General features: G+C 51.7%; 1 protein-coding gene across 9 annotated transcripts in view; it reads left to right on the forward strand.

The window, feature by feature from the left end:
- The window catches only part of ZNF362 (zinc finger protein 362), a 54,629-nt gene that overhangs the window by 20,386 nt on the left and 10,287 nt on the right, over positions 1–23,956 (forward strand). For 6 of the 9 annotated variants that reach the window (XR_012155520.1, XM_073316293.1, XM_073316292.1 and 3 more), the window contains exons 3-4: positions 22,290–22,449; positions 23,184–23,430. Coding sequence is in view for 8 of the 9 variants with exons in the window: in XM_073316293.1 (XP_073172394.1) it covers positions 22,290–22,449; positions 23,184–23,430 (407 nt within the window). In the remaining variant the exon portion in view is untranslated. The remainder of the gene's footprint in view (positions 1–22,289; positions 22,450–23,183; positions 23,431–23,956) is intronic. The other 3 variants (XM_073316298.1, XM_073316291.1, XM_073316297.1) reach the window with 1 other exon arrangement.

The raw sequence follows: 23,956 nt of genomic DNA on the forward strand, positions 1-23,956 counted from the left end.
GTGGATGAAGAGCACCAGGCCTGGGCTGAGCTAGGTCCCAGCAGGGCAGGGCCTGTGAGCTCCAGGCTCCGCGCTAGGCCTAGCCTCGTGGCAGACTCTCCAGGGCTGGGCCTGGATGCCTATCAGAGGACGGGGCAGGGGACTCACTCGCTGTTTCTCTCCTGGGGCAATGCTTTCTGCCAACGCTGTGGGGCTGGTGCCAGGCCCAAGCCCAGATATCCTGGCCCAGAGGGGAAAGGAGGGATCTGCCCAGCGACCACTTTTCATTTTCAGGGTGAACTTTCCTTGCACTGGGATTTCTGTGTCCTGGGACTCCGCAGGGGACTTTTAGGCTGTGGCTCAAAATCTGGCTTTGTCCCTCATGGACCTGCCAGGGCTGGAGAGCTCTCAGGAGGGATTTGCCATTAAACTCCATTGTAACTTGCTGGTCTAGGAGCAGGACTCATGCCAGGAATAAAACTGTGGGGGAAGGACGGATTGCCTTGTGGTTACAGCACTCGTCTGGCGCTCGGGACCCCTGAGCCCAGTTCCTGGATCAGCCACAAGTTTCCTTTGTGACCTTGGACAAGTCACTTAATCCACTTTGTGCCTTCTCTCCAGATGTAAAACCATGATAACCAAAACCATGATCTGTGGCCTGCGTTGTGCAGGAGGTCAGACTAGATGATCATAATGGTCCCTTCTGACCTAAATATCTATGAATCTATAACTCTTCCCTGCCTCCCAGCGGGGCAGTGAAGAGAACATTTGTTTGTGCCTTGGAGTCACCCAACACTATGGGGCTGAGAACATTGGAACTATCGAGGGAGAGGAGCTTTCCAGTGGGACAGAGGAGATGGTTACAGTGTAGCTGGACACCCATAACTGGGTTAAAACCAGAACCAGCCCAACGTGTTAGCCCAGTTACAGTGAAGTGGATAGGGTCCGTCTATACTAATTTTGTGTGTTGTAACCAGATCCCTCTGCTTTGGCTATAGTTGTCATGCAGACAGGATCCTAGGGGATGCCCTCTCCCTGCCCTGAGCTGGTGGCATTTCAGATTCTCAAACCTGCAAGAATGATGTAAACGTTCAGGGTAAAATCCTGGTTCCATTGAAGCGTGTGGCAAAACTCCCATTAAATTCAGTGGGCCAGGATTTCACTCTTCAGGTAGTTTTTAGTGTGCGTGTTTCTGTGCCCCCTCTCAGTGGGGGAGTTAGTGAAAACGGATGGGTCTCCGTCACTTTTGTTTCAGTGTCAGTGTTTAGTTGATTTTGCTTTGTGGCTTTCCTGTGCTAGCAGCCTGCAGCAATGCTTGGGTTGCAAGTGCTGCAGGGGGAGATTTCTTTGCGTCCATTGGAATTTCTGTTCCATTTTGCAGAGCTATTTCTCTAGGTCTTGGATTCCTTAGCAGCTTGTTCTTACCAAGCTTAAATTATGGGGCTAAACTTGACCTGACAGTTGACCTTTAAATAGGGCTGGTGTGTGCGCCCCAAGAGGCGGTTGGCGGTTTTGCTGTGTGGGATAGTTTGGCCAATGCAAAGATGTGTGTTTTATGCAATGAAAATGCTAAAGATGCCTTTGCATGTTTCCCGGTGATCCTTGCATCAGCCATGCAGGAGCCTTGCGATTTTGCCAGCCCACGTCTGTAGCACAGCTCAGGAGCATGATTAAAACCCCACATGACCAATCTGTGTCTTCAGTCGTGCTGGAGAGGAATGGGTGTAACCATGTTCACAGCATGGTAGAAATAACAGGGCAGAGCAGCCGTGAAGCTGGGCTGGGTAGCAGGAGAGGGGAGAGGGCTGGCTTTGGGTGAGGGGCAGTGCAGGGCTTCTTTGAGCCACAAGGAAAGGCGTGTGGCTCGTCACCTGCTCCTCAGGGGAGAGGAGCTGCTGTCCAACCCTGTTAACCTGGGCTGGTTCCAAGAACCTTTTCTAATCATAGCCCTGACTTCCTGTTTTCCAGAACCTGCGGCCTGGGCTGAGGAGGGACCCAGGGACATTTCAGCTTCCCGTGCTATAGGCCTTCCACTTACTAGGCTTCAGTGGGGAGCTCCAGCGGCTGGAGGGGGGCGATTAGATCTGGAGGTTGGTGATGTCCCCCTCTCCCTGGCCCAACCTGGGGGACATTTTCACTCTTTGCTTGTGCGAGAAACCATCATTAAATCAGATAGTTATGTTCCCCCAGATTTCCCATCTGTGACCCCCTAAAAACAGTGCCCTGCATCTCACTCGGGCTTTGTGCTGCTTCTGTTCTCTGCTTCTCTTCCTCACCTGAGGCAGTCTTGTCATGTTGATTCAGTGCATCCATCCATCTGTTCTCCCCCTTCCCTGTATGTGCCACATTTACTCTCTTGCTCATTCTCCATGCGATGTTTGGGCAGCAGGCGGCACCCGTGGGTGTTGGAGTGCCCATGTGGTCGCTCTCTGTTGCTGGAGGAAGTCGGCAAAGCCACAGCCGGATGAGCTGTGCAGCATCTGGGGGGGTAGGGCACAGAGGCTGTCACTCCAGCTTTGGCTCCCTGCAGTTGGTGAACAAGCCTGTCTTGGCCACCAGCGTGGTAGTGGATGGGATCCCAGTCCCTCGGGGAAAAGCAGCTCGTGCCCTGCAGGCTGGATCCTGGTCCCGGGGAATGCCTGTTGGTTTGTGGGGAGCAGGCTGGATCCCTGCTAACCTGACCACTTGCAGCAGCCTGTAGGCCTGGGCTGGGGAAGGCACACCCCAGTTTAATTGTCTGCCTTCTGCCCTCGCCCAAGCATGGCCAGCCGGGGAGACTGCGTCCTTCTCTTGAGAGTCTCCTTTTTATGTTTCTTTGCTTTGGGGGCCGGGGTGCTGGAACAAGGGGGCCAAGGGGCCATGGCTTTTCCACTTTTCACCACGGGCCTGGCCCCCTGCTCTTCCTCTTCCCCCCGAGGTCCTGCCCCCCAGCCAGACTGGAAGCTGGAGCCTGGCCCAGGGAGCCCAGACACCTGTGGAGAGCTGCGGGGAGCGGGGCATGGAGGGGGCAGGGCCATGCCCCCCCTTTTAGGAAGTGCTCATGTCCCAAGGCTTTCCTATCAAGGCTGAGTTGGTGCGGCACTTCAGAACTCCCTCATGCTCCTGAATGGGATCTGCTCTAGTTAAATGCCCTGCCAGGGATCTGCTTCTGATTACAAAATACAGGGGTCCCCCTTTGAGGGGGATGAGGGACAAGGGAGCCGCATCGTTTTGGAGCCTGGAGAGGCAGAAGGGGGCTCCCCCAGTTAGGAAGGGGTGGAGTCAGGCTGGATATGGCCCATTCTCAGGCCTGAATTTCAGGGGTTACTTCTTTCTCTCTTGGCCGGGTTTGTGTTGGGCTTTTCAGCTTCCCCAGCTCATGTGTCGGGCTTGGGGAGTCCTTGGCAGAGGAGAAGCAGGAGGGGAAATCGGAGAGCTGGCTTCTCTCCCTAGCACTGGCACTGAGATCCGACGGCGGGGAGCACGGTGTAAGAATAGAGCAGCCAAGAGACGTGCATAGGAACAAATCTCTTCCCAACGATAAATAGGGACTCTGGGACCGTAGGCGGTGACTCAGCAGATCTGCAGCCCCCGCTGCTGCCCTGGGCCTTGAGTCAGGTTGATGTGGAGGAGCTGAGAGTAAGTGCGGTACAGGCTAGGACACAGATATTGCACACCTGTGGGGACTCCGCACCTCCCAGGATTTGGCTCTTCTTGGATATTTATTTTCACAATTACTTTGGAGGGAGAAGTTGTTTTCATACTAGTTTTTTTTTTTTTTTGTAACTTCTGTTTTGAAATGCTGTTGTATTGTCCATAGTTGTTGTTCTGTATATATAATATTTCATCCTGACTAGGAATCAGGGCTCCTGGGTTCCTAACTTCGCTACTGACTCACTGTGTGAATGACTCACTGCCCTGCGCCTCAGTTTCCCCATCTCAAATGAGGAGAGTAATACTAAATAAAGGCCAGGAACTTAACAAGATTCAAACAAGAGATTGGGTATTTATATGGATGACAAGAACATCTTGAGTTGTCATAATTAACAACAACAACAACAATAATTGTGGAAGAGATATTAACCCTTATGCTTTAGGGGTTAAGCCAACCTCTAATATTAGAGATCAGGATGAGAGTTACGTGGGGGCAGATTATCCCACGTCTGCTCCTCTGGGGTTCTTACACCTTCCTGTGAAGCATCTGGAAGTGGACACTGTCACAGACAGGATACTGGGCTAGATGGACCCCAGGTTGGATCCATTCAGGCAGTTCCTATGGGCCTATCCTCGCCTTCTAAGGGTTTATTGGGAAACTTAATTCAATCCTTGGAAGAAAGGTGCACAGGGAGGAGCAAGGTACCAGGCAGCCTGCAGAGCTGCCATGCCCTTTCACTAGCCCAGGAGCAAAATCTACTTGGACATCCTTGATGATAATGGGGAAAACCCCGCGTAGGAAAATCCCAGAGAGGGAGTGGACTTCTTCTTGGCCGCACTGAGACTGTGTAGATGTGTTCCCGGTGCTGTGGTGTATGGGCGGCACCAGTGCATTGCCGTGGAGACGCGAGTCCCCCGGGCTGCAGGAAACGCGAGCCAGCCACTCTGGTCAGTAGCGGTAGAGGTGCATTGTTGTAATAGCAGATGAGTGTAAATACCTTTCCTGGCAGCACGGTGCTGTAGGAATGAAATCCGAATAGCCCCACCAACCAGTTCCTCTCCCCCTTCCCGCTCCCAGTGCCTGCTCTGTCACGAGGAGCCGCATTTCCCAGCTCTCAGGGCTGCTGGCGTGAGGTTCAGCAGTGCCCTCAGCTGATCTGCTAATCAGTAAAAGGATCTCCGCAGCCTTCCCCATCATCCGCCAGGATCTCTCACAGACTGGATGCGTGAGTCGCGCAGCAGACGGGTGGGAGCTGGGGAGTGATTAATGGGACTGGAGGGGGCTGTGTTGAGAGCCACGGTTGCTCTGATGGCTGGGATTTGGAGTGAGGATGCAGGAGCCATCGGGGAAAATGAATGCTTATTACTGAGCCATTCCTGGAAAATCATTGTGTTCCTCAGCTGCCCCCGGAGTTCAGCGCAGAGCCAAGCTGCTGCGCCAGGCCATCCCAGGCATTTGGTGCCCTAACAGAACAGGGATAGCTGACATGCAGCTCCGAGACGGAGATCCTGGGAGCTGTACAGTGCAGCCTGCAGCCTCCTTGTCTGTGATCCGGAAGGGTGGTCTGTGGGCAGTCATGCATGCTGGGATCCAGTCTCTCTGGTGTGCACTTTTGTGCTATGGATGAGGGCAGCTGGAAATCTGTTCTGTGCCAGCTGGGTGCAGCATACTGAGTCTGGGAAAGATGCAGAGTTGGTCCCCAGCTGGACAAAAATAGGGCACCTTGCTTCCTTGGGATTGACCTCTTGGAAAGTGTTTTAAATCCAGGCTTCCTTAGCATTTGAACACCCTTTGATGTCACAAGAGGTGTCTCCTTTGCAGCTCTCCCGGCTCGGAGCCAGGAGCACCTGTACTCTAATTCTGCCTCTGCCACTGGCTCAGTGTGTGGCCTTGGGCCAGTCACTTCTGTTTGCATTGCCAAGCACCCAAAAGCCCATTATGCAGTGTGGGTACAAAAGCAGATGAAGACACAGTCCCTGCCCTGAAGGGCACATAATCTAATTTAAACCAGGACTCCTAATAGACAGTAGGAGGGAAGCACAGAGGACAGTGATAAGGGTCCCATGGATGAGTTCTGCCCATTCCTTAATGGGGCTGAATCATTTGAAAGCACTTAGAATCATAGAATCATAGAATCATAGAATATCAGGGTTGGAAGGGACCCCAGAAGGTCATCTAGTCCAACCCCCTGCTCGAAGCAGGACCAATTCCCAGTTAAATCATCCCAGCCAGGGCTTTGTCAAGCCTGACCTTAAAAACCTCTAAGGAAGGAGATTCTACCACCTCCCTAGGTAACGCATTCCAGTGTTTCACCACCCTCTTAGTGAAAAAGTTTTTCCTAATATCCAATCTAAACCTCCCCCACTGCAACTTGAGACCATTACTCCTCGTTCTGTCATCTGCTACCATTGAGAACAGTCTAGAGCCATCCTCTTTGGAACCCCCTTTCAGGTAGTTGAAAGCAGCTATCAAATCCCCCCTCATTCTTCTCTTCTGCAGGCTAAACAATCCCAGCTCCCTCAGCCTCTCCTCATAACTCATGTGTTCCAGACCCCTAATCATTTTTGTTGCCCTTCGCTGGACTCTCTCCAATTTATCCACATCCTTCTTGAAGTGTGGGGCCCAAAACTGCACACAGTACTCCAGATGAGGCCTCACCAATGTCGAATAGAGGGGAACGATCACGTCCCTCGATCTGCTCGCTATGCCCCTACTTATACATCCCAAAATGCCATTGGCCTTCTTGGCAACAAGGGCACACTGCTGACTCATATCCAGCTTCTCGTCCACTGTCACCCCTAGGTCCTTTTCTGCAGAACTGCTGCCTAGCCATTCGGTCCCTAGTCTGTAGCTGTGCATTGGGTTCTTCCGTCCTAAGTGCAGGACCCTGCACTTATCCTTATTGAACCTCATCAGATTCCTTTTGGCCCAATCTTCCAATTGGTCTAGGTCCTTCTGTATCCTATCCCTCCCCTCCAGCGTATCTACCACTCCTCCCCGTTTAGTATCATCCGCAAATTTGCTGAGAGTGCAATCCACACCATCCTCCAGATCATTTATGAAGATATTGAATAAAACCGGCCCCAGGACCGACCCTTGGGGCACTCCACTTGATACCGGCTGCCAACTAGACATGGAGCCATTGATCACTACCCGTTGAGCCCGACAATTTAGCCAGCTTTCTACCCACCTTATAGTGCATTCATCCAGCCCATACTTCCTTAACTTGCTGACAAGAATACTATGGGAGACCGTGTCAAAAGCTTTGCTAAAGTCAAGAAACAATACATCCACTGCTTTCCCTTCATCCACAGAACCAGTAATCTCATCATAAAAGGCGATTAGATTAGTCAGGCATGACCTTCCCTTGGTGAATCCATGCTGGCTGTTCCTGATCACTTTCCTCTCATGCAAGTGCTTCAGGATTGATTCTTTGAGGACCTGCTCCATGATTTTTCCAGGGACTGAGGTGAGGCTGACTGGCCTGTAGTTCCCAGGATCTTCCTTCTTCCCTTTTTTAAAGATTGGCACTACATTAGCCTTTTTCCAGTCATCCGGGACTTCCCCGGTTCGCCACGAGTTTTCAAAGATAATGGCCAGTGGCTCTGCAATCACAGCCGCCAATTCCTTCAGCACTCTCGGATGCAACTCGTCCGGCCCCATGGACTTGTGCACGTCCAGCTTTTCTAAATAGTCCCTAACCGCCTCTATCTCCACAGAGGGCTGGCCATCTCTTCCGCATTTTGTGATGCCCAGCGCAGCAGTCTGGGAGCTGACCTTGTTAGTGAAAACAGAGGCAAAAAAAGCATTGAGTACATTAGCTTTTTCCACATCCTCTGTCACTAGGTTGCCTCCCTCATTCAGTAAGGGGCCCACACATTCCTTGGCTTTCTTCTTGTTGCCAACATACCTGAAGAAACCCTTCTTGTTACTCTTGACATCTCTGGCTAGCTGCAGCTCCAGGTGCGATTTGGCCCTCCTGATAACATTCCTACATGCCCGAGCAATATTTTTATACTCTTCCCTGGTCATATGTCCAACCTTCCACTTCTTGTAAGCTTCTTTTTTATGTTTAAGATCCGCTAGGATTTCACCATTAAGCCAAGTTGGTCGCCTGCCATATTTACTATTCTTTCGACTCATCGGGATGGTTTGTCCCTGTAACCTCAACAGGGATTCCTTGAAATACAGCCAGCTCTCCTGGACTCCTTTCCCCTTCAAGTTAGTCCCCCAGGGGATCCTGGCCATCCGTTCCCTGAGGGAGTCGAAGTCTGCTTTCCTGAAGTCCAGGGTCCGTATCCTGCTGCTTACCTTTGTTCCCTGCGTCAGGATCCTGAACTCAACCAACTCATGGTCACTGCCTCCCAGATTCCCATCCACTTTTGCTTCCCCCACTAATTCTACCCGGTTTGTGAGCAGCAGGTCAAGAAAAGCACCCCCCCTAGTTGGCTCCTCTAGCACTTGCGCCAGGAAATTGTCCCCTACGCTTTCCAAAAACTTCCTGGATTGTCTATGCACCGCTGTATTGCTCTCCCAGCAGATATCAGGAAAATTAAAGTCACCCATGAGAATCAGGGCATGCGATCTAGTAGCTTCCGTGAGCTGCCGGAAGAAAGCCTCATCCACCTCATCCCCCTGGTCCGGTGGTCGATAGCAGACTCCCACCACTACATCACTCTTGTTGCACACACTTCTAAACTTAATCCAGAGACACTCAGGTTTTTCTGCAGTTTCGTACTGGAGCTCTGAGCAGTCATACTGCTCCCTTACATACAGTGCTACTCCCCCACCTTTTCTGCCCTGCCTGTCCTTCCTGAACAGTTTATAACCATCCATGACAGTACTCCAGTCATATGAGTTATCCCACCAAGTCTCTGTTATTCCGATCACGTCATAGTTCCTTGACATCACCAGGACCTCCAGTTCTCCCTGCTTGTTTCCAAGGCTTTGTGCATTTGTATATAAGCACTTGAGATAACCTGTTGATCGCCCCTCATTGCCAGTATGAGGCCGGAGCCCTCCCCTCACAGACATTCCTGCCTGTGCTTCCTCCCGGTATCCCGCTTTCCCACTTACCTCAGGGCTTTGGTCTCCTTCCCCCGGTGAACCTAGTTTAAAGCCCTCCTCACTAGGTTAGCCAGCCTGCTGGCAAAGATGCTCTTCCCTCTCTTCGTAAGATGGAGCCCGTCTCTACCCAGCACTCCTCCTTCATGGAACACCATCCCATGGTCAAAGAAACCAAAGCCTTCTCTCCGACACCATCTGCGTAGCCATTCGTTGACTTCCACGATTCGATGCTCCCTACCTAGGCCTTTTCCTTCCACGGGGAGGATGGACGAGAACACCACTTGTGCCTCCAACTCCTTTATTCTTCTTCCTAGAGCCACATAGTCCGCAGTGATCCGCTCAAGGTCATTCTTGGCAGTATCATTGGTGCCCACGTGGAGAAGCAGGAAGGGGTAGCGATCCGAGGGCTTGATGAGTCTCGGCAGTCTCTCCGTCACATCACGAATCTTAGCCCCTGGCAAGCAGCAGACTTCTCGGTTTTCCCGGTCAGGGCGGCAGATAGATGACTCAGTCCCCCGGAGGAGAGAGTCCCCGACCACCACCACCCGCCTTCTCCTCTTGGGGGTGGTGGTCGTGGAACCCCCAACCTCAGGACAGCGCATCTCATGCCTTCCAACCAGCGGAGTCTCCTTCTGCTTTCTCGCCCCAGACATATCATCTGGTCCACTCTCCGCAACGATACCTGTGGAGAGAACATGAAAGCGGTTAGTTACCTGTGTCTGTGTTACTGGAACCCGGACATTCCGCTTACCTCTTCTGGAGGTCACATGTTGCCAAGCTTCTTCACTGGTCTCTTGGCTCCTCTGTGCAACCTGCACTTTCTCTCCTTCTCTTGCTAAGTCGCTAATTTCAGCTCTGCCCAGCTGCCCTGCAAGCTGGCCAGTGTTACTGAGAGATTGTAGGTATCTGTGCACAAGTGGGTTTTGGGGAGGGTAACAGTCGTATGGATCAGGGGTGGCACTTCTGGCATCAGGGTAGTGTGTGAAAAAACAGATGGTGGGAGAAGCTGAGAGATGGCACTCAAGGCTGTCATCGCTTGGGGAGTGAAGGGGGCAGATAAAAGAGCAGAGTTAGGCAGGGCCTTGATATGATGGCAAGAAACCTGAATCTTCTGCACAGTGGAAGAGTTCACAGAAGGGGTGACATGGGGGGTGTGATGGGCAAAGAGGGTTATTTTAGCAGTAGCATTTTTTATGGACTGGAGATAAGGACAGGTGTCCATGAGGCCTCAGACTATCATAGAATCCTAGAATACCAGGGTTGGAAGGGACCTCAGGAGGTCATCTAGTCCCACCCCCTGCTCAAAGCAGGACCAATCCCCAACTAAATCAACCCAGCCAGGGTTTTGTCAAGCCTGACCTTAATAATATCTAAGGAAGGAGATTCCACCACCTCCCTAGGTAACGCATTCCAGTGTTTCACCACCCTCCTAGTGAAAAAGTTTTTCCTAATATCCAACCTAAACCTCCCCCACTGCAACTTGAGACCATTACTCCTTGTCCTGTCCTCTTCTACCACTGAGAATAGTCTAGAACCATCCTCTCTGGAACCCCCCTTCAGGTAGGTGAAAGCAGCTATCAAATCCCCCCCCCCCCCCCCCCATTTCTCTTCCACAGACTAAATAATCCCAGTTCCCTCATCCTCTCCTTATAAGTCATGTGTTCCAGTCCCCTAATCATTTTTGTTGCCCTCTGCTGGACTCTCTCCAATTTGTCCACATCCTTCCTGTAGTATGGGGCTCGAAACTGGACACAGTACTCCAGATGAGGCCTCACCAATGCTGAATAGAGGGGAATGATCACGTGCCTCGATCTGCTGACAATGCTCCTACTTATATAGCCCAAAATGCCATTAGCCTTTCTGGCAACAAGGCCACACTGTTGACTCATATCCAGCTTCTCGTCCACTGTCACCCCTAGGTCCTTTTCTGCAGAACTGCTGCCGAGCCATTCGGTCCTGAGTCTGTAGCGGTACATGGGATTCTTCCGTTCTTAGTGCAGGACTCTGCACTTGTCCTTGTTGAACCTCATCAGATTTCTTTTGGCCCAATCCTCCAATTTGAGTTTGGCTGTCTGGGTGGGAAAGCATGGAGATGCTGAGGAGCAGTAAACAGCAGGGCTTGGACACGGCTTGGGGGGAAGATGGGGGAAGATGTCACTCAGGCCTGTAGTCAGGGAAGATGATGGGGTTTGAACAGTAATGGAGAGAGTGGAGTGAGGCCTGGCTGAAAGGCATGTTAAGTTGAACCTGACAGCAAGACATCCCGGAGATGTCAAAGAGCCAGAGACTGGATGGAGGGAGATGAGTCAGGAATGGGAAGGCAGCTGTTGAGTCGTCAGTGTAAAGATGGTAAATGAAACCATGTGAATGGATTAGAAAGATCACTCAGAAAGAGGGGGCAGACATCCTGATTAGCTGGAGTGACCCACTGTCATTTCTACCAGGGATGGTCTCTTAGCAACATTTTTAACATCCATAATGGGTCTTGGGAGTCCAATTTGCAATAAATAGCCATAGTGGGATTGGAGTGCCCAAGTCACAAGCTAATGGCCCTAGTGTCTGGGGTGGGGTCGGGGGATATGATTTCCACCCAAGGGGCAAATGTTGGGGAAAAATCCAGCCTGTCAGCTGGATAGTTGCCCAATGTCAACTATGATTTTTTTCCACCCCCTACTGGAGAGGCAGTATGGCCTAGTGGCTAATGCCCAGGATTGTGACTTAAGAGACCTGGGTTCTGGTCCTGGCTCTGCCACTGATTTACTGGGTGACCTGGGCAAGTCAGTTCCCCTCTTTGTGCGCCAGTGTCCCCACCTGAATGGTGGTGATGGGCACGCTGACTGCCTTTGGAAAGCGCTCTGAGATGTGCAGGTGAAAAGCTGTTCACTAGATAGTTTTTTTTTTTTTTTCAAACCCAGTTTCTGAGAGTGCCCCCTTTAATAGTGAGGCTTCAGCGAGGCACTACCTGAGAGTCTGGATAATTTGCAAGTGATAACCCTGGTGATACCGGTACCTGGTGTGCTCCTGTGGTTGCTGATACAGAGCCTCTTGTATCCTCTGTTCATTGAGGAATCCAGTTATCACCTTTTTCTCCTGTGTCAGCAGGTATCTTGCACATCTCGGGTATTTCAGGCAAATCTCCCTTTCTCTGGCCCAGACAGACAGTCTGTTTCCACAGCTTGTAATTGTGTCTCTGCTGTAGGGTAACAGTTTTTGCTGCCTTCCTGCTGTTCCCAGGTAGACTGCATGTCCAGACGGCAGTGTGGACAGTGGCTTTGTGTGTGTGTCTTAGGCAAATTTCTGTCTCTCTTGCTTTCCTTCCAGTGCGTATTTGTCTAGTCTGTTCTTTTTGTAGCTTTGAGCAACTGCAGTCTTATGAGAGGCAAAACCTTGTCTGGCTGATAGCAGGTGTGCTGGTAAAACAGATCCTTTTCTCTGGATATTTCTGAGTTCCAGCAGGGCTGGACGCAGACCTCTGTCTCGGTTAGTTTCTTTGAGGGAGATTTTCACTGTCTGGATAACTCTCTTGGCTGTCCCGTTACCCTGGGATACACTGGCAAGGAGGTGATGGCAGGTCAGGGCAAATTCCTGAGATTCTGCGCCTGAGAGTGGGTCAGTAATTAGAGGCGTTGGTAATTTCAGGTCTTGCTGATTGTGATGGGATCTGGGTAAGCACTAAGTGCTGCTTGTGTCCGATAGTTTGACGTCTCCGTGAATTTGCTAGTAATGAATAAATGGGTACTTTGCCAACCTGAAATAAATCTCTCCCCAGCTTTTGCTTCAGTCTCTTTGGCGCTTTTTGATGTTGTGTTGCCTCGTTTTGGTTTTGCTCTTGGGAAATGATTACATGCATTACAGCAAGCAGGCATGTCTCTTATTTGAGCAATTGTTTCAGGCAAGAACAAAATCTCTCTTGGCCTTCGCTTGCGTTTCTCGATACCTTGATGATGGCAATGTGTTTTTTGTTGTTTTTTTTTACTGAGCATCTTTTCTCAGAGCTTCTGGAACAGTCAAGTTTTTTTCGTTGCCTTCCCTAACTGGCCAGTGTGGTTTCAGTTTCAGGTCTCATGCTGCTGGCCTTTCCTTGTCAAACTGATGATTCACGCTCATTCTGTTTCAATGTGAGATTTTTGCTAATTTTTTAAATACTAATAGTCAGATGCCTCCGTACTTGACTTTCACGTTCATCAGTCTTGGCATCAGGTGATGTTGATCTATTTACTTCCCTAGTAAGGGAATCCAATTCTTGACTGATTTATATTCCACATGGAGGTCACGTCTTTGATTGTAGTTAGTGCAAAAGAAACTTTGTGATGGCTTGTGATCAATTCTACAGTATTGTTTCCTTTCTCATGCAGCTAATCTAATCCATCCTGTCTGCGCATGACTTTCAAACAGTCAGTCGCAATACTCAACGTCTCCTTTTCAATCTGGACAGTTTCCTTCTCCTTTGTTTAGGGTTCTCAGTGTAAATGCAAGTGGCTACTGTTCTGGTATAAGGGGCTTGCATTCGGTCTGTCAGAAGTGGCAGCTGCAACTGGCTTAATTAAACGCTCTTTTAAAACTAGCAGATTACTAATCAGTGATGCAGGCCTTGATCCTGGAAAGGGTTATGTATACGTTTATCTTTTACCCATGTGAATTGTCCTATTGACTTCAGTGGGACTGGTCATGTGCTTAATAAGGTTAAGCCCATGTTTAAGAGCTTCACAGAAGTGGGGCTTTAAACTGCTATTTATGTCAAGTCATTATGTTGTTTTCACTTTTCTGAGCTTCCTCTAAAATGGTTTTTATTAGCCAATGATAGATTTGGAATGAATTTTTCCAAATAATTTATCATCCCCATAAATTTTTGCCTCCACTTGACATTGAGAGATGAGGCATTTCAGTTTATCTGGATCAGCCATTGAGGTAAATTTCAGTTGGACTTTGGTTTTTGGGTTTTGAAAGGGTTTTTGAGTTTTGGTGTGTCTCCCTCGCTGTCTGCCAAACTTGCCCAAGTCTTTCATTGCCCAGACTAAATTAAAACATTATTCACTTTATAACTTGAGCACCTTGTAATCCTTGAAAAGTCTGTGCCGTAACACTTTGAAATACTACAGGAGCAGAACTAATACCTACGGGGCGAATTCACTGCAACTTCTAATATCCAAATGACATATTACAAGTCACTAGCTTAGTGCTTGATTCATCTGACTCCTCTTGCCAAAATGCATATCATGCATCTAATACTGAGAATGTTGCGTTTTTTTCTTGAGAAAGTTTAGCTGCTGCTCCTTGAACAGTTTTCAGTGGATTACGTTTCCATTTATGTCTTTATTTAAATCATACGGCTCAGAGCATATCTGCACTTATGTTTGGCTTTTCAGTTACAGCCCTAGAATGAACCCGAGATGTAGGTTATTTGGATTTTGTACAGCCCCAAGCTTTTGCATTTTACAAAGCTCAATTTTTATCTTTTCATTCAGGGCAAATGGATTTTATTTTATTTATTTTATTTATTTATTTATTTTGTCCTGGATGGATCACCAGTGTTGCTGATTCCTCTGTCCTATCATGTCATGTTCAACCCATATGTGATATCGTGGCATTTGCAGCAAACAGCCTTGAAACGGAGGCTAGAAAATTAGGTTCGTTAACTACATCAGGCGGGGAAGTGAAAAATCCACACCCTGAGCAGCTTAGTTAAGCCAACCTAAGTCCCCATGAGGACAGCAATAGGTCAATGGAAGAATTCTTCCTCTAGGGGAGGTGGATTCCCTATGCCGATGGGAGAATCCCTCCTGTCGGTGTAGGTATGTCTACACTGAAGAACTACAGAGGCACCGCTGTAGCATTTTAAGTGTAGACAAGCCCTGAGTTTATGGTTTTTAATCCTACCCCAGCTGGAATATCAGTATTAACTGCTTGGAAAGTTATGAAGTGATCCCAGTTCTTAGAACAAGCTGCCATTGTTCTGTGTCCTTGGATTTAGGTCCGGGATAGGACATCAGCTTTCCTTTAGGTCGCTAGGCAGGATTCTTAGCTACTCTCCTATGTAGTTTACTTGCAATAACACTGCATTTTACTCCAGCAACCAGTTTAAAGGCTGCTGCTCTTTCCTCCCACTTGCTGAAGCCATCCCTTGAGGATGGGGCTTAGAGAATTATTTGTGGGTGGAGCTAAAATGTGACTCTCTGGGAGTGTCAGTGGGTGACTTGGTGACATGCAATGCCCAATTTCCAGGGATGCTCCTGATTCTGGCATGCTCTCCCAGGCACCGAGTAATGGGTGTGTGCCACGGGGCCAGGGCTGCCGATTCTCTTACATTCATAGTAAATGAGGCACTCCCATGCGGCCCTGCTGAGACTGGGCCCTTTGTGCTAGGCACTGCATGGACACACAGGAAGATACCAGGCAAGCCTCTCGGGCAGTCCTGCTTTTGCAGAGTCCAGTACTTGCACAGAATTGGACCTGAGGCGTCAGACAGGGGACGCCATTTTAAAGAGCGTGCCTCTCCACCCCAGCTGGCGTGACCTTGCACACATGGTCACGCTGGCAGGAGTGGAGCAGTGAAAAATGCCCCTCCCCTCCATGTGGCCTGTGTGTGAGGTCCCACTGCACAGGAGGTGGGTGCCATTTTTAAGAGTTTGCTGCCCTACCCCCACATAGCGTGACCTCGCACGCACTGTGCTTCCGTGGTCATCTGGGTAGGGTCTTGGCAGGGGCAGGCTTACACCATTCCCAGAGGTACCGGAGTCTCTGGGTGAATGGCCACCTTATAGGAGACAGACCCTGCCCCAAAGAGCTTGCAGTCCAGTGCAAAGCATGATGGTGAGTTTGGGATGTAAGAGCTGGAACAGATCCTCCCCAAACAGCCATTGGCTGGGCCCAGCCTGGGTTCGCACTGGTGACCTACAGGCCCAGGGTTCTTAGAGCCCTGAGGGATCCAGTGCCCGTAAGCACCCACGTTACACCTTGGGGAATGAGGCTGCTTGGTGGGAAGATGAATGTATTAAATCAGGTTCTGCCCTTTTGTGGCCCTGTCACAGGCAGGGTCTGCTCCGCTCTGGGCACAGGAAACATCTCCCACCTCTCTGCTCTGTCTCCAGCTGGTTCTGAAAGGGACAGCTCCCACTTATAACAAACAAATGCAATAGTGAAACACCTTTTAATAGACCATCCAAATTCACTGCTGAAAGCAGTGCTTTGCCATATAAAATTCTTCCCACAGCTAAGCCAGCTTCCCAGGTAAATATATTTTTTCTCCTCCATAGTGGGTCATCAACAGGGTTTAAACCCACACTCTACAGATCCACAGCACAGACCTGTTTCCCATTAGCTCTAGAAGTAACTGCTTGGGAAGGTGTGTTATTCCCCTTGCGTGGACCGGCCCATACATGCTGGTGGGTTACAGGTGTGTGAGCTGGCAATGGCTCACCTGGGCAGCAGGATTCCTGGCTCTGGGAGCAGACGGCAGTTGAGTGATTCCAGACAGCAGAGCCAAATGTCACAACACTCCCCAGCTGGGTTACTTGTGGGACTGAGCTTAGGACCTCTGAGTGCAAACATGGGAGCTGTACCACTGAAGCTAGCAGCGATGTAGTATCGGAGTCACAAACATCTACGTGGACAAGTGGCTAGAGAGTAACACGAAGCTGCCCTTTGTTACTGTGGGTTTCAGAAGCCTCTAATTTGCCATGTTCCTTCTAACAGTCTATGGGTCTGTCTTCGCTGCAATTATCCCATATGATTGGCACTTGGGTTGGCGTAGCCCAGGTGTGAGCAGCTGCGCTGCAAAACCCTACCTGGCTTACCATGTCCTCACGGATGCTGCACTCCCTGTGTGTGTCACTAGGATGTCAGGGGAACATCCACATGGTGGTTTGTACTGCAGCAACCTGAGCCGTTCTGTGATTCTTTCCCTGTGAGTTGTGGGAGAACTTCTCTGTCCTGGCATGTGAGGGGCATGGTGGGAAGGCATTGGAGGACTGGCAGCACCTCTGTGGCATCCTCATCACAAAGTGGGTAGGTTACCAGTGTTAGCGGAACCTGGGTTCTAAACCTTCCCCCAAGCTGGGCCAGCTAGCCTGGGGTGAAAGCAATGCCACACTCAGGCCAGAGGGATTTGGGTGGGGTGGGGCGGGGCAGGCAAGCATCTTGGTAAGAAGCCAGGATAAGGCTTGGTCTGCACTACAGAGTTAGGTCAATATATATGTCAACCTAACTATGTCAGTGTCTACACTACAGCCGTGCTCCTGCCGATGTAAGTGCTTTACTACACCGACATAGTATCAGAGGGGTAGCCGTGTTAGTCTGGATCTGTAAAAGCAGCAAAGAATCCTGTGCCGTGCATCCGACGAAGTGGGTATTCACCCACGAAAGCTTATGCTCCAGTACATCTCTGAACCTTGCTCAGGGTTTAGCTGATCGCCGTATTTGGGGACGGGAAGGAATTTTCCTCCAGGGCAGATTGGAAGAGGCCCTGGAGGTTTTTCGCCTTCCTCTGTAGCATGGGGCACGGGTCACTTGCTGGAGGATTCTCTGTTCCTTGAAGTCTTTAAACTATGATTTGAGGACTTCAATAGCACAGATATAGGTGTGAGGTTTTTTACAGGAGTGGTGGGTGAAATTCTGTGGCCTGCGTTGTGCAGGAGGTCAGACTAGATGATCATGATGGTCCCTTCTGACCTAAATATCTATGAATCTATGAATCTCTTAGTCTATAAGGTGCCACCGGACTCTTTGCTGCTCCTACCCCAACATAGTAACTCCTCTTCCACGAGAGGCGAAGGGCTTATGTTGGTGTAGTTAGGGTGAGACACTGTGTTCCCTACATGAGCTGTTGGCTGACTTGTCAATTGCACAGCTCCACAACGCCCCACCGCTCCAAGCCGGGGGTGGGGGGCAAGAAGCTCGGAGGCAGCTGGACTCCTGGCATGGAGCCTTGGTGCTCAGCACCTCACGCTGCCCCTCTTCAGTCAGTGGAACCACCAACAGAAGAAGGGTAGTGTGGATATCACCTAACGTAGGTCAACTTAAAATTGTAGTGTAGACATGCCCTAACTCTGCAGAGCAGACAGATCCTACGTGGCAAAGTGGAGGAGACTTGGCTGTGTTACAGAAGAGCCCTGATTCTGTTCCTAGCTCTGCCTGAAGTAGGCAGGTTCTTACACCAGGTCTTAACAGTTCACTTGCATGATCTACACATGAGTTAATGCTGCTCAAGTTAACGGAGCTCAAGGGAGAGAGGCCACGCTGTGAAGTCGCACACAGCTTGCCCAGAGTGATTGGATTAGCAGCAGTGCGGTTGTGCTAACTCCCGTGATAGCCCAGACCCTGATGGGCCAGCCAACTGGAGTTAAAAGTGCTTTCATACTCACGAAGGGGTTTTGTGTGTGTACGGGGCAGTGGGGCAGAAGGGGAGTGAGAACAAGCCCTCGAGCTCAGTTATCTGTTGCCATGTCTACGCCACAGGGCCCATGTCAGCATGACCCCTGCAATGTCAACAGAAGGAGCTTTTCTGCCCGGAAGTAACTCTACCTCCCCGAAGGATGTGTCAACAGAAGCACTTTCTCCTGTTGGCTTAGCTGCACTGGGGGCTCTGCCAGCATGTGTCACCTAGGGCTGTGACTAGCCAATGTAGCTCTGCAAGCACAGCTTTTTAGTGTCAGCCTGGCCTGTAAAATGGGTGAATGATGTTATGAGAGCTGGGTTCAGAATAAGGGTGAAGAAAGGGCACGGAACTTGCAACAGCAGGCAGCGGAGGAGCTGGGGCTAGAACTCATGGTCTCTGAGCTTGTATTTTAGTGGCCCTTCCCATGTCTCCTGGGCATGGCACGTAGGAGTTTCACTCACTGTACTTTGCTTCCCTGAAATCTTGTGAAAGCCAAGATTTCTCACGTCCTCACAGGAATCATAGAATATCAGGGTTGGAAGGGACCTCAGGAGGTCATCTAGTCCAACCTCCTGCTCAAACCAGGACCAATCCCCAACTAAATCATCCCAGCCAGGGCTTTGTCAAGCTGGGCCTTAAAAACCTCTAAGGATGGAGATTCCACCACCTCCCTAGGTAACCCATTCCAGTGTTTCACCACCCTGCTAGTGAAATAGTTTTTCCTGATATCCAACCTAGATCTCCCCTACTGCAACTTGAGACCACTGCTTCTTTTTCTGTCATCTGCCACCACTGAGAACAGCCTAGCTCCATCCTCTTTGGTACCCCTCTTCAGGTAATTGAAAGCTGCTATCAAATCCCCCCTCATTCTTCTCTTCCACAGACTAAACAATCCCAGTTCCCTCAGCCTCTCCTCATAAATCATGTGCCACAGTCCCCTGATCATTTTAATTGCCCTCTGCTGGACTGTCTCCAATTTGTCCACATCCCTTCTGCAGTGGGGGGACCAAAACTGGACGCAATACTCCAGATGTGGCCTCCCCAGTGCCAAATAGAGGGGAATAATCACTTTCCTCGATCTACTGGCAATGCTCCTACTAATGCAGCCCAATATGCCATTAGTCTTCTTGATAGCAAGGGCACACTGTTGACTCATATCCAGCTTCTCATCCACTGTAATGCCCAGGTCCTTTTCTGCGAAATGGCCGCTTAGCCAGTCAGTCCCCAGCCTGTAGCGGTGCATTGGATTCTGCACTTGTCCTTGTTGAACCTCATCAGATTTCTTTTGGCCCAATCCTCCAATTTGTCTAGGTCACTCTGGACCCTATCCCTACCCTCCAGCGTATCCCCCCATCTTAGTGTCATCCATGAACTTGTTGAGGGTGCAATTCATCCCATCATCCAGATCATTAATGAAGATGTTGAACAAAACCGGCCCCAGGACCGACCCTTGGGGCACTCCGCTTGATACCAGCTGCCAACTAGACATGGGGCCATTGATCACTACCTGCTGAGCCCGACGATCTAGCCAGCTTTCTATCCACCTTATAGTCCATTCATCCAGCCCACACTTCTTTAACTTGCTGGCAAGAATACTGTGGGAGACTGTATCAAAAGCTTTGCTAAAGTCACGATATAGCACATCCACAGCTTTCCCTGTATCCACAGAGCCAGTTATCTCAACAAATATGTATAGCAGGGGCCATGATCCTATTGTTAATGTTGCCAACAATCATGCAAACATCTCATCAGACAGCCCAGATTTTATTTATTTACTCGTGTCATTTTTTGATCCACCTTCAGTTGCCTCAAGGTGTCCAGGTGCCGCTTGGGCCCACAGCCGTCTCCATGCGGGTATCAGGTCACTCCCATGGCTGCCTCCTTGCGGGGAGGAACTTACGACTGAGAAGGGGGGAGAGAGAAATAGCTCAGGGCAGACAGGCAGTGGGTGGTGTGTTATGATCCTGAAAAATTATAACTCAGTTAATTTCTGATCTGCAAGTAAATGAAGAAATGCATATTCATCAACTATGCAAATTAGACAGTGGCATTTGCATTAATTCTCCAGCTTTGTGGCCCTTCAGCCTTACAAGGGTATGGACGTGAAGAACCACGTTTTCAAGTAGCTTCTGATTTTTGGGTGCCTGCCTTGATTTCTGGTCCCAGCTTGAGACACTTATGGCCGGACTTGCAAGTGCGCTGAGCACCCACATCTTCAGATGTTGTCAATGAGAGCTGTAAGTGCTAGAAATCCAGCTCAGGGTGTCTCATGTCAGGCAATGCCGAGTCAAGGCACCTAAAAGCAGAGGTCACGTGCGAACAGAGCTGTCAGTGAGGTTTTGAGGCAGAATGTGCAAGGGTGAGCGTAGATAGCGTTCGGGGCTGGGCCTGTGAAATCCTCCCTTCCTGTATCCCCAGAGGGACTCCCTGGTAAGGAGGGAGAGCTGCTAAGAGATCTCTTGCTTGACGACTCAGCTGAGCATCGCCTGGAGAGAGATGGCCATGGTGACCCTGCACAGGTGTTTGTGGGTGTAAAACCCAAGGAGGGAGAAGGAATGATTGTTCCGGCTGGTGGTTGTGGGTAGGATGTAGGCCCACCTGTCTGGCTCCTCATTCCCTGCCGGGGGGATCAGTGTAGTGCAGAGATGGGGTGCAGGATTAAAGAAAAACACATGCCGTGGCCACCCTTGTGCTCTCTCAGTTGCAATGACCAGAGGTGAGTTAGGGGCCCGAATGTTGCTGTTGAGGAATGGGATGCAAGTAACCTCAGGGCTAGGCTAGCTGTGTTAGCCATGGGTAGACAGCGGGACAGAGAAGAAGTGCAGGGCCAGCCCCATGGAAATCCATCCTGCTGAGGGAGTGGGAAGAACGTTAGGGGTCTGTGCTGTGAGGAGAGGGATCGTGTTCATCCTAAATGGGCATGTCGGAGCTATTCGGCTGCACCATCGTCTCCCTGGGGACATTCTGGGAACCTGTTTGCTGGGGGCTCTGCCATTCCATTGCACAAAGCCCAGGGAGCCGATTGCAGGGGACTCTTCTCTCTCTCCCTCCCCCCCCCCCCACCGTGCTGGATTAGATGGGCCCTAACTAGTCTCTGCTTCTCTACTGAGAGGAGCTGATGAGATCTGGTGGGGCAGTGGGTTCCTGCTGAACCATGAAGGGGTATGAGGTGGTGTGGGCTGTTATTGATTCGTTGTCTTCCAGGTCTGTTGTGATCCTCCATCATCCCACACTCTCTGTGCAGGGATGGTCTGGGGAAGGCACCCTCCATCTTGGTTACCCCCTGAGAGCCACAGGGCTTTCCTGCATGGGGCTTAGGGGTGCCGTCCTCATCCCACTCTGACCCCTTGGGGACTCCTCCCACCTGGCCCTGCTTTGCCTTCGACCCTCAAATGTTGTGTTGTTGCCACTATCTTTCCAGCCAAAAGGATCCTAGAGCAGCTGCTCCTTAGCACCCTCCTGCTCCATCAGGATCTGGGTTTGATTGCCAGGCCTGGGGGTGCTGCAGCTCACCCCAGCCAGGCAGAGTCCCTTGTCTCCCAGGCCCTTGAGCTGGAGGTGGATGGCTCCAGTGAAGGGACCAGAGGGTGGTCTCTAGGGAGTGAAGGGGGAATCCTTATGGCTGTGGGAGCCCTGCCGCCCGAGATGGCGACTACACTGAACCCCAGGGCCATGCTGGTGGGGGAGAGGGGCACCCTTCTGCCTCACAGGCCCTTTCATAAAAGACCAACACAACCGGGCCATCGCCCTTCCTGGGGCAGGAGGGGCAGCCTTCTGCTGCTGTCAGCTGGCACCTGGGGGCAGGAACCCCACATTGTCACCTGCTGCCTACAGGGGACAGAGGGGCTGCCCTGGAGCAGAGGCCCCGACACTGATTTCATGCACTGAGCCTGACGAGATGGGCCGGGGCGTGGGCCTGGTGTGCGGAGCGGGAGAGGATAAACCATGCACAGATGTGTTGAATAAACCCACTGCGTGTGCCCCTGCCCCATGGAGTCAGTCCCAGGCCCGTAGCGGTGTCCGGGAGCAGGCTCTGGATAAAACTCATGTCATGTCAAAGTTCCAGCTCTGGCACCATCTGTCCTGCATGGGGAGGAGGCTGGGCCTGGCAGGGAGTGGGTGGGTGCGTGACCTAGCCAGGCCTTGCTGTGTGGCACCTACTGAGCTGTGGAGGGGGTAACGGAGCCCAGCAGCAAGTGCCACACTGTGACCCTCTCTCTGTTTGCCTCCTTGCAGAATGGCGGAGCCTCGCTTTAACAACCCCTACTTCTGGCCGCCCCCTCCCACCATGCCCAGCCAGGTAAGACCCCCTCCCTACCCTGCAGCAAGAGAAGCGAGGAGGGGCAGCTTTTTGCAGTCGTGGGTGAGGTCCAGCTGCAGAGCAGCACGATCCCAGGTAGTGGCTGTTGGGGGCTGTGGCAGGGCCAGCCGAGACCCCGGGAAGAGCAGTGGGCAGGGCCACGGCCGGGAGGGACTGACCCCTGGGGAGAGATTAAGGTTGCTAAAGTCCTGTGGCAAGTGGCGATGAGAGACCATGTTTCAGGACCCACGGAGCTGTTGGGCTGGGGAGCCAGGGAAGGAAGCCCCTTTGCGAGACTCAGGGGTAGACGAGAAGGGACAATCCGGCCCTGAGCTCCGGGGGGGTGTGTGCGCGCGAGAGAGTGCATTAGATGAGCTATTGCCTCTGCTCCGTCTGCAGCGTCTATGGCAGGTACCCCAGCTGTGGCTGGCTGGGCGAGGGGCAGCCTTTGGCAGGCATCCCAGCGCAGAACAGTGTGCCAGCTAGCTTGGTGGGTGGGTGGAAGCTCAGGGCCACATGCTGGCATAGGATCTGCCAGTGCTGGGGGCCCCACTGCATGTTGGGACGCATGCAGCTCCAGCAAGAGTCTGGCCCTCTTTCCCCCAAGCAGTCACAGAGGTGGGGCCGCGGGTGGGAGCACCCTTCCCCTCTCCACATGTGGATTTGCAGAGGAGGGGCCATGCCCCAGAACAGTGGCACAGTTGGGGGGTGGGAGCTAGTGTCCCCTCGCCTGTGCTGTGCCGGGGCTGGCAGCTTCCCCGTGAGGCCAGTACCTGCCATGCTCCCGTGCCTCTGGCAGTGACGTGTGCATCTTGCTTTCCTCGTCCCAGCTGGACAACTTGGTTCTGATCAATAAAATCAAGGAGCAGCTGATGGCAGAGAAGATCCGGCCCCCTCACCTGCCCCCAACCTCGGTGTCCTCCCAGCAGCCCCTGCTGGTGCCCCCCTCGCCTGCGGAGAGCAGCCAGTCCATCATGTCCCTCCCCAAACTGCAGCAGGTCCCAGGGCTGCACCCACAGGCCGTCCCCCAGCCTGACGTGGCCCTGCATGCCCGGCCGGCCACCAGCACGGTCACAGGTAACCACAGCCAAGCAGCACCGTGGGGAGCAGCGTGGGGGGGGAGGGAAGGGAAGGGGCTTCCGAGCAGGGTTAGAGGGGTAGGGATGTGCATCTCTGCCCAGGCAGGAAGGGACAGGACTCCAGAGGAGCGGGGCCCCCTGTGTTTGAGGGAACCCAGATTACCCGGCAGGATCCCTAGGCAGAGGCTGGCTCTGCCCCCCAACTCTTAGGCCATGCTTACCCCCTTGGCAGGACGCTCTGTTTCACCCACTGCCCTTTCTGCCGACGGGGTACGGAACCTCTCAGTGCTGTGTTTCTGCCACATGGAACCCCCGTGTGCTATGTTGCAGCTGCAGGGGGTCCCCTCCTGCCTCCATTATCAGGGGCTGGGAGTTTTGGGGGGGCATTGGGTCAGCCCCCCCCCCCATGGCTTGGGTCCCCTAAGTGGGATCAGCTGTATCGGGGAAGCCACGCCTGTCCGGGGAACTCCCTGAGATGGGGGCTTAGTATCCGAAAGCTGGCTGCCCCCTGGGGGAGAAGGGCG

The sequence above is a fragment of the Lepidochelys kempii genome, chromosome 18 (genome assembly GCF_965140265.1).
Source record: "Lepidochelys kempii isolate rLepKem1 chromosome 18, rLepKem1.hap2, whole genome shotgun sequence".
NCBI lineage: Eukaryota > Metazoa > Chordata > Testudines > Cheloniidae > Lepidochelys > Lepidochelys kempii.